Genomic DNA, 12599 nt, shown 5'->3' with positions numbered 1-12599 from the left:
CTGGTACCTCGAATGTAACATCCTGTAACAAAGCAATCTACCCACACTCCTCTCTGGTCTTTATTCCTTTAACTGCTTAGCACATCCCTGCCAGAGGCTGGCCCTGCAAAAATATATGGTGAAAACCTGGTCTTGATACAGGAGATTCCTCTGAGACAGTAACTCTCAGCCGTTCACATACCTTCAGATTGTCCTGGAGTACATTTGAAAAGATAACTATCTATGTTCCACCTTCAGATATTCTGATTTAATTATCTGAGGTGGGACCTGGACACCAATATTTTTTTTACAAGTCTTTCTGGTTGGTTCTAATGTGCAGCCAGGGTTGACAATCATTTCTTCTAGCAATGTTTCCCAAACTCACCACAGTGATAAAAACAAAAACTACACAGGTTTCCAAGCTGCTCTTTTGCAAATGCTGATTCGCTAGGTTTAGAATGGAATCTCTATGCTTACCAATTATAATGTTGACCATTAGGAAACACTGCTAGGACATATCTTCCAAACATTGCTATCAACTTTCCCTTGTAGCAGTTTCCCTTGGCTCTGGCTCCACCTGGTTTCACATCTTCATGCCCCTTCTTGCTTGTCCCATTCTGATTTGTGATCTAAGAGCAGACTGCTAACTCTGGTACTAACCTGAAAATGCCCTGGAATGCTGGCTACACAAACTCCTCTCAGATCCATGACCTACACATCAGGCTTCTGGGGTACCACCACGGTCAGGCCCCTGGGGCACCACCATCTGGAATGCTCCATGTTATACCCACATAGAGTTCTAGACTTGGCCATCCAGAGAGGAAGGATGAGCAGCCCATAGCTGTGTGGCTGTGGAAATGGGCAATGTCCCATGGAGCCGTTCATTTGAATTTTGTCTGATGCATATGATAGAGATTATTATCCAGATGACCATGCTTATTTGTATTCTGTAAGCCAGCTACACACTAACTGCCTGCACTTTAGAAATGGAGGGCTACCTTTACAAAGCCAGAATAGCAGTAGTTAGAAGCAGACAGGTACTGAAGGGAGTTTCGGGAAAACAAGTATAGGATGCTTCTTGGTTGAGGCAGGCTAGGCCACTGACCATTTTCAGAAGTTCTTTGTTGGCTTCGGAAGTAACTTGGTCTTGACTTCTAGGAACTTGTAGAAATTTCTAGTCTCTAAACAGCCTCTTCCTGTTATTTCACCTGTCCCTGGAGTTACATTGGTTTCCTGTCTTTCCACACTGAAAACAGACTTGGTCCTGGGCAGTGGTAGACCAGAGATCCCTTAGATAGTATCAGGTTCCATTCATACTGTTGGTGTTTGCTAGGATCCTTGTCTGGAAGAGCCTCTTCCTGGGTCTCTGACCTGTTTTCTGGTTACCATTTAACCTGATCTTCCTGAACATAATTCTAGGCTCCAGCCAGCTCTTCCTTGACTCAGTTAACTTCTTAAAATATTCTTTTTTTTTTAAAGACAGGGTCTTGCTCTGTCATCCAGGCTGGAGTGCAGTGGCGCAACTGTGGCTCACTGTAGCCTCAACTTCCCAGGCTCAAGTGATCCTCCCACTTCAGCCCCCCAAGTAGCTGGGACTACAGGCATGTGCCATCACGCCTGGCTAATTTTCAAATTTTTGTAGAGACATGGTCTCGCTATGCTGGCAAGTGTGGTCTTGAACTCCTGAGATCAAGCAATCTTCCCACCTTGGCCTCCCAAAGTGCTGGGATGATAGCCATAAGCCACTGCACCTGGCCGATATAACTTTAGGTTCACCCTAGCTGGTATAACTTTTGGGCCTGGTTCTAACTGATCTTTTTTCCTTAAGGCAACTCTCCCTTTCAGACCTGGCTTCAACACCCTTCTTATGTCTTGCCTCCACTCTGAATGTCCCTCGTTCTGTGCTAGGGCTCAGCTTTGATTTAAGAGTCCCTCTTGATCTTTGGCATCATTGTAGCCCAGAACCCAGATGGGACCCTAGTGGTTCTAACATACCCTGTAGCCTCACACTGCCCCCCAAACTCTCAGATTTCTGTCTCCCCAGGCCACCCTGCACACAGCTCAACTAGCTCAACTTTCTCTCTCTCTTTTTAAAAAAGATTACACATTTCTGTTAGTTGAAAGAGGGTCTACAAACATTTTTTCTTTTTCTGCCTGGGTATGGCAAGGAGAAGTCATTTTGTCTTCCAATCACCAGAGTCTTTTACTAAGTATTTCCTAATGTGTTAAAACGATCAAGTGGGTTAATGGGTAAAGTGCTTAGAAGAAAGCCTGGCACATGGTTCTTACTGTGCAAGTATCTGATTTCATTGTTACTGTTCCAATCTCACATTATCATTTACTTTTGCCCTGGGTCTTGGTCCTCTCTTATTCCTAGCCTCTGGAGTGATTTTCAAACTGAATGCCTATGGGATAAGTGCTCTGCCCTCAAAGCTATCTACTGGGGCTCCAACCTTACAGGTATGGGTCTGCCAGTTGCTTCTTGGGTTCCTTGCTCCCAGCCACCCTCTTCTCCATCAATCCCACCCCAACTTCTCATGCGGATTTCATGAAGCTCTCTCCTTGCTGTTTTTTCTTTCTGCCTGAGGCACAGCTCACCATCACAGGTCATGGCTGTACAGACCCAGTTTCCACAGGCACAGACACAGCGGTTACAGTCCACCTCGGTTTCAGCTCCATCTGCATACATTTCATCCTCCAGGGCACACTCTGTTGGGCCAGAAATATGGGGCAACAGTTTTTAGTTGTGAGGCTGGAACAGGGCATCTTTGCCACGGTCTGTGCATCTTACCCATTTTCCCCGACAGGACATGCCTGTCCCTTAGAAGCACCATATCTGAGCAAATTTCACCATCAACCTAAAGAATTTGGGGTCCTGACTTCACCATGGGGATGATGGGCTGGAACCCAGTCTGGAATCATGGAAGGGGATTTTCTCAGCTACCTCTGGAGAGTTCCACCAATCCTCTCTATCTTGGCTCCCACAAAATGCCTCCATTCCCTACAGCTCTCTATTTCTTAGGTTAGGCATACTCTTCTCAGGAGGGTTGAAAGATGGGTTGAGACACTTGAGAAATTCTTGGAAGCTGAGTTTCCAATCAGCATTTTCATCAGACAGTTCAATGAGAGCATCGACACAGAGTCCTCTGAAACAAAACACAGGAGAAATGTGTTAGCAAGACTTCAGCTTTGCTCAGAAGAAAGAAAGTACACATCAGGACTACATACATCCAGGGCCTCCAGAGGAGGCCAAGAAGATGACTGCTAACTGAAACAGCCTCTCTCTATACTGACTCAACACAACTATTATCCATCCTGACAAATGCAGCCATCTGACCTTTAGTTTGTTATACTGAATGTCAGATCACTCAGGCTACTCAAATGTCCCCTTAAGATGACTAAAGTTTCATGAATGGTTTTGTCAGCTTTGATTGACAAATGTTTTCACTGCCTGCACACCTTCCACTAGCAATTGCCTTTCCCCATGGTATATAAGCCAAGTCAACCAAACTAGGAAAATCAAAACAGAAGAGATATGACAGATGACATGAAAGGAATATGAGATTTGAAAGAATATGAAGTTCAAGCAAGAATCACCATTATCATCATTCTAGAAAGAGATTTTCCGAAAAGCTTTCAGAACTCAGTTCTATCACTTCTTTCTTGGACTGGATTTGAGCCCTCGCTCCATCACTTACTACTCAAATGGACTTGAGCTAGTTATTCAACTTTTCTGAGCCTGTCTTCCCAATCACAAAAGGAGGACGAGAAGCCCTCCTTCACTGGGATATCATGAGGAACACACATTGAAATTGTAAAACATTATCTAATTTCAGATTATCAAAATTCGAAGGATTTACAGAACCTATACTTTAAGGTCACAGACTATTATTAAAGAAGAATCCTTTTACAAACTGTGCATTGTACTTCTTTTGAAGAAAAGAGATGCTTTTCCTTTTTTTTTTTTCTAAAAGAGATGCTTTTCCTATTTTTAATTCTTACCAATGTCCTAAAACTACATCAAAAGTTTAGTGTGGTTTTTATTAATATTTATTAATGGTGATTAGTTTTTATTAATATTTATTCTGGAATAATAGCAGAAAAGTAGAGGGGCATACATTTTTAAGAGTTAGGGCAATTGGCATGAAATAGCACTAATTATCCTAAAAATCAGAACAAACCTGTTTTAAACCTACTGTTAAATACTACACTAATGTAATTCCTTCAGAAAATTAGTCAGTAAAATATCACCCACCACACATTTGGAAACAACTTGCGCTGATGTGCCCTTGGCAATTTATTTTAAAATTACATTCTTCTATTCCTTGCAAGTTCTCACCAAAAACAGTAACTATTTCATTAGATATCACTGGTACTCAATATACTAGTTCATACTGTTCACAGAATAGAACAGAACGCAATTCCCATTTTGCTTTTTACATGACATTCTCTCACTGGTAGCTATTCTGCGAGTGGGAAAGGGTTTAAGTCCCCTCTCCTAGACAGTCTTCCCTTGTGGATCATTCTCTGACCCCTCACTCATCTCACCTAAGCAGTTTGTTGTTCTCCTGGTCTGGATACGTGGTGATATTGATGGCAGTTTCATTCTGTTCCACAAACTTCAGGAATTCGCTAGAGTCCAGGCGAGAGTCACCATTATCAAAGTTCTAGAATGGGCAGGAACACATCATTCAGGAATGTTTTGTAGAAATCCTGTTCTATCATTGCTCCACTCAACTGATCTGCCTCTGATTCATCTTGTTCTTGATACATTCCAACCCTGTCCTGGCCTTAGAAGGCCACAGCAACAAACGTTCAAATCCCTGGGACACACAGAGAAGGTACCCGTGCTCAACATGAGAGGAAAAGTGCCTGGGCAGAGGAGGCAACCTGAACAGAGGCCTCTGGGGTCCCTAAACCTGCTGTGTGGCCCCATCTCTGACACTGCCCTGCAGACACTTTTTACTATACCTTTGGTTTCAGACCAACCTCCACATCGTGTTCTCAAACCCTGATGAACATGTAACAAGAGTTTAAAGTTATAAGCTGTGAATCAGAATCTCTGTAGCAGGGCTCAGAATGTGTTTCTAATCAAGCTGCTCAGGAAGAGCAATGCAGATAACCGCCTCTGAGCTCACTTTGGAATTATAGGATCATTTCTTGTTGCTGGATTCCAGCCTCCCTGTCCTGTTATCAGTGCTTAACTTTCACATTGGTGCCCATAACTGATTACATCAGTGAGAGCTCAGGCAAAGGCCTCACAGCAATAAGCTACAGACAGGAGTCATCACACAAAGTTCTCGCTGCTCTGCCCTGTGGGCCCCACTGCAGACATGTGTACAGGTCCTCAGATCACCCAGCTCAGGCTGTCCTCATGACCCAGCTGGCATCCCACGAGCACAAAGTGAGGGGTGTGGTGAGCTCACACACTGTTCTCTATGGCGAGATGCTAAACTGAGACCTCAGCCATCTGGGACCATTCAAGACACCCAGGCCCTAGCTGTAGGAGGAAGGTGTCGATATCAAGGCTGATCAAATTCCAAGTTGCATAATGCTGCTCTCCTAACAAGTTTCAATAGCATCTTCCCCCCTCCATCCTAAGTCCTTTCCCTAGACTATCTCATGTTGCTGTCCTGGCAAAGGATCAGCTTCCCCATGTTTCAAGATGGCTTTCCCAGATGGTACAAGGGATTCTGGAAGAAATCTCTCTCCAGATATCTAGACAGAGGGGAAAGGTATAGCTAATAACTCTCCTCTCCTGACTGTCATGTGTCACATGTGTTCCACTCTAATGTTGTATAATGTGTATAATGAAGGTGTGCATGAAACAACTATTAGGCCCTTGCTTAGTATATACTACCATTCTTGTCCTAATTCCCAGGAGCAGGTCTCTGATGTCCTTTATTCACTACACATTTTCTCTGAGGAGACTTCCCTAAGTGTTTGCCTTGTGAGATCTTGATTAATTAATGAAAAATTAAATAGGCTTGGCTGCGGGGGGGCGGCAGGCACTGTTGGTAGCACAGGACTTTCTTGAGTTCAAATGTTACATGTGCTGGGCAGACGGGAGCAACCCTCAAAGACCCCAATGTCATCAGGGCCTGATGATGGAATGAATGTAGAGAGGGGAATGGTCTAGCACTGGCTGCAGACCTGGTGCCACAGGGCCCCAAGTGGGCATCATGAACCTGGCAACCACAGCCCAGGCAGCTCTCAAAAGGCAGTGCTGTGTATATACACTTCAAATTCAGTAGGACTAGACTCAGGCCTGCAGCCGGGGGAAGGTCCAGCCCATGTGCATTCTCATCTCATAAGGGCCCAGTTGGGCCTCCCCAGGCTGGAGCTATATATAGAATCCACAAGAACACAGAATTCTGGTGTCTGTCTCAGAAATAGCCTGGAATGCCTGGGGGTTCTGTCTGTGAGGTCCTAATCATGGACCACGAACCAACCTAATTCACTCAGCCTCTTTTCAGCCAGTCAATAACAAAGACATAGTATCTCTTTATGCCTGTTTCCCCAGTTCTATACAGGTTGAGTATCAAAATGCTTGGGACTGGAAGTTTTCATATTTTAGAAAGTCTACATATGGATAATGAGATACCTTGGGGATGGGATAAAAATGTAAACACGAAATTCATTCCTGTTTCCCCTATACCTTACACATATAGCCTGAAAGCAATTTTATACAATAGTTTAAATAATTTTGTGCATGAAACAAAGTTTTGACTATGTTTTGAATGCCACCCATCATATGAATTCAGGTGTGAAATTTTTCACGGCATCATGTTGGTGCTCAAAAAGTTTCAGATTTCAAATTTTTAGATTAGGAATGCTCAACCTGCATTTGAGATAACAACTTTTCTTCTATCTAACGATAGGGTTGTGGTAAAGCAGAAAGATGTGTGTCATGAGATCTGTGCTTGGGGCTCATCAGTGTAAGTTAGAGACTGTTCAGAGGAGATGGGCTGAGCCATGCCCCTGCTTGTGCACAGCAGCTGGGACTGTGTGGGCTGTGATGCCAGGGTAAAGGAGATAAGAAGGCTGGCTCAAGTGTCAGTCCTGCCCATCAGGAGCCACAGGGATTGAGCTCCTACCCAGATGAAATTAGGAATGGATTAGGTTCCAAATTCCAAGAGCATGGAAGGCCCTTTCTACCTGGGTCTTTCTTCATTTTGTTACACTTCCACAGAAATAGTGACTAAATCACTGGTTAGGGTGAAAGTCAGATTTTGGCCTTATTCAAATTCTAATGCAAATTGATTTTTGACTAATTTAGATGTAGGAAATGCCAGCTAGGCTGGGGAACAATTCATTGGTTCAGAACAGTCTCTTTGAGATGTCATCTTTCACCAGCAGGCAGCTGCTGACCTAGGAGGAGGCAGTTTCCTTTTGAAGACAGCAGCACATAAGACTCTGATAATCATCAAAAAGTGAAAATGAAACCTGTTTTCTCCTGAAAGATACTGCCAGAGTGTCTGGGAAGAGGGCATTTTGTGTCTGTCAGTCATAATCAAGTTTTCTTAGATGCTTGGGTGTGAGAATGCCCTAGAGAAGAGGTACTTTCTCAAGGGGCCTTACAGCTTTCAGAAGGGAGCCTGCAAAAGTGAGTTATTGCTGGAGGAGATGGAGATGTGTTCTAGGTTCTTGGTAATCAAATCTAACAGCAGGTGTCAGTGATGCCTGAGGCAGAGTGCCATTGAAGGACCACTAAAAGATGGTTACAAGGTCCCAGGTGGCCCCTAGGTAGACATGTCCTAGGCCCCACACCTCCCACGCTGTAATCGCAGGGCAAAGTCACTACTGCTCACAACAGGCCCTGCACTCACTCAGCTTTTGAACAATCACTTTCTTTACATTACTTTCAGTTCCTGTCCAACTCCCCTGGCTAAGTGCTATGATGTGTTTTTCTGCAGAAGAGGAACCATTCTTGCCCCAAGGGCTCTATAATGTGGGAATGGTTGAGGACATTCCCACAGAGGACAGAGCAAGAAAGACTGTGCATCTTCATCTGGGTATGATCTCAAAAACCTGGAATCCAGAGATTTAATATCTGCCATAGAGGAAAGAAAACTCTAATGCCCTTAATTGCTTCTTCTCTCAAGCTCTGTGAAAGATCTGCATGCCATAATAGCCTGAGCCATTGTTAAATATTATATCCCGCTTCATTTCCCTTTGTGAAAATAGCATCTCTTCTGTTCCCAAGTGGAACACTCTGTCTCTTCAACTAATGATTGGAAACAGCAATATCTGAGTTCAGGAAGAATCTCTCCAGGCCATGGGCAATCATGTTAATGACTTAAGATAAATGTTAAACTAGGCAGGAAAGAAGCTGAAGTGGTCTGGGTCTGGGTGCTATCAGAAGGTATTTTGTATTAACAGTCAGCACCAAGGTGTCATGGGGAGTAGAGGACAGAGCTTGGCCTTAACTGACAGATTCTCCAAGACCTTTGTGGCTTTAACTGCCTGAAGGCAGCAGTACATGTGTGTTAGATCCTAAAGACTCCACTGCTTACTCCCACTGATCAAGCTGGTTAGAAGGCAACTTTCACAGATTCATGAATGATCTATGATGAGGAAACTCGGGGAGTCTATGCAGGTTTACATTTCCTGTGGTCTGGGAAGATGTGACCGGGCAATGGGAGGAGGAAGCTTCCCTTTCTATGGGCCTGAATAGTCTTCCTCCCACCTCCGGATTACCTTAAAATACTTGTCTAGGATTTCACTGTAGTTGCTGCCTTTAGAGAACCAGCCATCAGGAATGATCTCAGCTTCCAGCCACTGGATGATGCGACGTCGGAGCTCATCACGGTTGGACTGATAGCAAACAACTGCAGGAAGGTGGAGGATGTCAGCTGAGCAGTCAGGGGTGGACCCCAATGACATATGGCACCCACTGTGTGGGAGGCTCGGTGCCCAGGGTTCTGCAATGTCATCTGGGCACCCCAGGGAGATAGGATTAGTACATCCAGGGTACACAACTGGAAAATGCCTAGCCCAGGATTCAAGCTCCCATCTCTAAAATATTTGTAAAGATTTAGACTATTGAAACAGAGAGGTTTCACAGTTTATGTGAGAAATAACTAGAGCAGAAAAATAGAGGACACTTTCATAAAGGGAAATCAATTAATAAAGCAGCTCTCTTGACTCAAAGATGAGCTGAAATAATACATGAATAAATGAGAACATTATAGTTTTTTATGCCACTAGGTTTCTGATTCTCTCCAGTTTCTCCCTTTCTCACCAACTAGGTCCATCCAAACTCTCCCCCACCTAAAACTGTATACCACCTGCATCATCCTTTATTATGAACAACAGAATGTGAAGCCCAGCGAGGGCCATGTTGAAGCCTGCTCTGGACAGCTGCTGTCCACTGGAAATAACAGGGTGTGCTGAGAGGCAGGTGGATGGGGAAGCAAAGGAGAGAAAGCTTTGGCAGAAGAGAATTCCTGGAAGACAACACATGTTGTGGTGAAAAGGGCACTGGGCCAGGGGAATGAAAATCCGGGAGTTCTTCCCCAGTCTGCCAATTCCTAGCTGTGTGATTTAGGAACCTCACTTAGCCTCTTTGAGCCTCAATGTCCTCATCTATAAGGTAATTACAGTAAGATCTACCTCACAAAGGCTATTGTGAGAATCCAAGGAAAGTATATGTGAAAAAGCTCTGTAATTATAAATCATGATAAAATTTTAGTGATCACTAACAGAAAACCACAGAAGTCTTACTGGTATTTTTAATTATCCCCTTTCCAAAAGAGTTGTGCCTTCTATTTGCTAGTCTCATGACATGAGCATGTCTTACAGGATGTTGAAAAAAGAACTCAGTGGCTTTCCTGTTCATGCAGTTCAATTACTACTCAGGAAAAATGGAAAAACATGGTCAACATTCTGACCCAACCAGCTGCTTCAACTGGCAAGCACACACACACAAATGTAGCTTTGCAGCTTTTCTGAGCTGCGTTGAGAAGTGGACAGTTCTGGGAACACAAGTTCTGATGCATAGAAGATTTTATGAACTTGGCAGAGATTGTGGAACACAAAATTCCTATCATGAAAAAAATGTCCTCCCTGAGATGCAAACAGTAGAAAAAATGGGCACTCACCTGGGCTAGCAGATGGACTTACGGATTTCTTTTCTGCAAGACAAAAAAAAAAAAGTGTAATGCAAAGTGGAGAAAAACAATTTTTTCTGTATTTCTAGGATTACAACTGCTCCACATATAGAAGACTACCTGTAACCTTTTCATCATTTTGTCTTGACTCCTTTCCTTTCCTTCTTCTAGGGCCCAGGTACAGGGATCTTCTGTTTCCTGCTTTGTCTGGTAATTTAGGGCCACTGAATTATCCTTCTGGCCTCACACTGGCCTGCTGCACTGAGGGGGGGTTACTGGGATTTTGAGAATTCATATGGAGAATCATTCTCAACAGGGAATGGAGTGGAGACTATTACCTGGGAAACAGCTTCTTGTTTCTTCAAGGAAGGTCAAGGCTGAAAGGGGCTGGTATCTAATTAGCAACAAATGTGGGACTTCTTCCATCTTATTCTAATGACAATGGTTTCAGTGCAAAATAGGGGAAACAATACTACTACGGTTGAAAGGTGCCCAAATTAAAAAGCATGGGGGAAGTGAAACTTACCTACTTTCCAAAAAGGTACATAATTAATTTAAGGAACTTCCTTATTATTACTTATTACTGATGGGGTCCTCCTTATCTACTATCCAGCTGCAGACAGTGCTGAAAACTCCCCTGGGGATCTGATATGGCAAACCCTAGGCAGCAGCCTGGGCCGTCCAGGGCAAATCCAGCAGGCTCATGAGTGGCAAGAGGATGCATCACCAACCAGCCGGGTGGTTTCCACAGCTTTGAGAGGCTGTGGTCATGACAGAAAGGCCATGTGGTCAGCCAGGTCACACTGCTCTGTTCCTCGGCTCCCCATGGCTGAAGCTACCTTGCAGTGGTGAGAGCACACCTTACCTTTGCAGTGTCCATCGTAATCAACCTGGATTTTGGATCCAGTAAGGCAGGCGTCTCGATGAAGTTCACAGTGGTTGAGGTAGGTCTTGCCGTTACTGCCACACACAGGCCTCTTGTGAGGTTTGCATTGCTGAAACATACCCAAAGGAGAATGTGCAGTTATGGATATAGATACGCACACACACACACACACACACAGCCATTTTGTAAGGGGACTCTCCACCAGCAGAAATGGTGCCTCTACACCACCAGGGCACAGGGAGTCACACTTCTGGCCATGAGTGACCCTACCCAACCTGACCCTGCCTCAGTTGCCTATGGCCCTTCATCCCTATCCCGGGCCAGGGTCATCTCTTCTATTCAGTGAAGAAAGAGACACCCTAAGGTTTGAATGTTTGTGATCCCTCCAAAATTCATGTTGATACTTAATCCCCAATGCAAAAGTATCAAGAGGGGAGACCTTTAGGAGGTGATTAATTAGGTCATGAGGGATTTTCCCTTGTGGATGAGGTTAAGAAGTGAATAAAACAGTCTTCCTACAGCATTTGACCCTTTTGGCCTTCTGCCTTCTGCCATGTGAAGATGCCACAATCAGGGCGCCATCTTGGAAGCAGACCTCAGGCCCTCACCAGACATCAAATCTGCTTGCACCTCAATCTTGGACTTCCCAGTCTCCACGACTGTGAGAATTAAATTCATATCGTTTATTAATTGCCCAATCTCAGATATTTTGTTGTAGCAGCATGAACAAACAATGACATCCCACTAACCACATCAAATTAGCAGAAAGGGCATTTTATTAAAAGTCAGGAATTTGAATTATCTGTCACTTTCGGAAAAGTCATTTAATGTTTCAGAAGATCTAAGCTCCCTTAATATTCCAACATTCAATGACACAAAACAGCCAGAGCTGAAAGCTGGGAGTGTGGAGAGACTGATAGGCAGGCAGGCATAGGCATGCATGCGCGCACACACACACACACACACACACACACACACACACTCTCTCTCACTCCAATTTTTCCATAGTCTAACTATAAGGATCACTTGCTTTGTATATATTTGGGGGCCACTTTGGTTTCCTCCTAATCTCAAGCCTTTGTTGTGAAGGTAGAAGTAGGGTTGCCTGGGTCTTTGTTAAGTACCAAAGGTAATCATTAAGGACAGGGAAATGGAACAAAGTTCATTTGGCAACTAGTTTATGCTTTGGCTGCTGAAGGTACCCAAATCACAGGCAAACTCAGTTTCATTGGACATTTTTTTTTTTTTGGTTTTGTTTTTCATTGGACTTTTATGGTTTTTAAAAGGAAGCAGCGGGAAACAAGTTTAGCTCAGATCCAATAAAGAAGAACCAAAACAAGAAAGAGCAGATGGTAAAAAGAAGCTCAAAGAATGGGAAATGGATGGCAGCCCAACCTCTCCAATTTTAGTTGAGGATACCAAAAATACGCATTTCACTGAACCAATATTTATTATGGAGTGCTCACTATGGGCTGGACAATGGGCAAAACCAAATGTGGGCTCTGTATTCACAGCATCTGTTGGGAATTAGTTTGCTCAAAGTTGTACTAGATGTGGGTTAGCTGAAACCAGACCTCAGGTTTCCAGATCCTAAGTCCAGGCTTATGCCACCATACTGTGGC

The 12599-nt window shown here is 44.0% G+C and overlaps 1 protein-coding gene across 1 annotated transcript in view; it reads right to left on the bottom strand.

Annotated features, from left to right (window-relative positions):
* Positions 1-12599, bottom strand: part of FSTL1 (follistatin like 1) — a 55268-nt gene that overhangs the window by 5816 nt on the left and 36853 nt on the right. Inside the window, exons 4-9 of the mRNA XM_032298950.1 lie at positions 10957-11086; positions 10083-10115; positions 8680-8810; positions 4528-4646; positions 3013-3125; positions 2578-2688 (exon numbers count right to left, since the gene is read on the bottom strand). Of these exons, the coding sequence (XP_032154841.1) occupies positions 2578-2688; positions 3013-3125; positions 4528-4646; positions 8680-8810; positions 10083-10115; positions 10957-11086 (637 nt within the window). The remainder of the gene's footprint in view (positions 1-2577; positions 2689-3012; positions 3126-4527; positions 4647-8679; positions 8811-10082; positions 10116-10956; positions 11087-12599) is intronic.

The sequence above is a fragment of the Sapajus apella genome, unplaced genomic scaffold (genome assembly GCF_009761245.1).
Source record: "Sapajus apella isolate SASKATOON/1434 unplaced genomic scaffold, GSC_monkey_1.0 scaffold40, whole genome shotgun sequence".
In the NCBI taxonomy this organism is placed as follows: Eukaryota; Metazoa; Chordata; class Mammalia; order Primates; family Cebidae; genus Sapajus; species Sapajus apella.
Note: the sequence above shows the minus strand (reverse complement) of the source record. Positions and strands in the feature narration are given on the sequence as shown.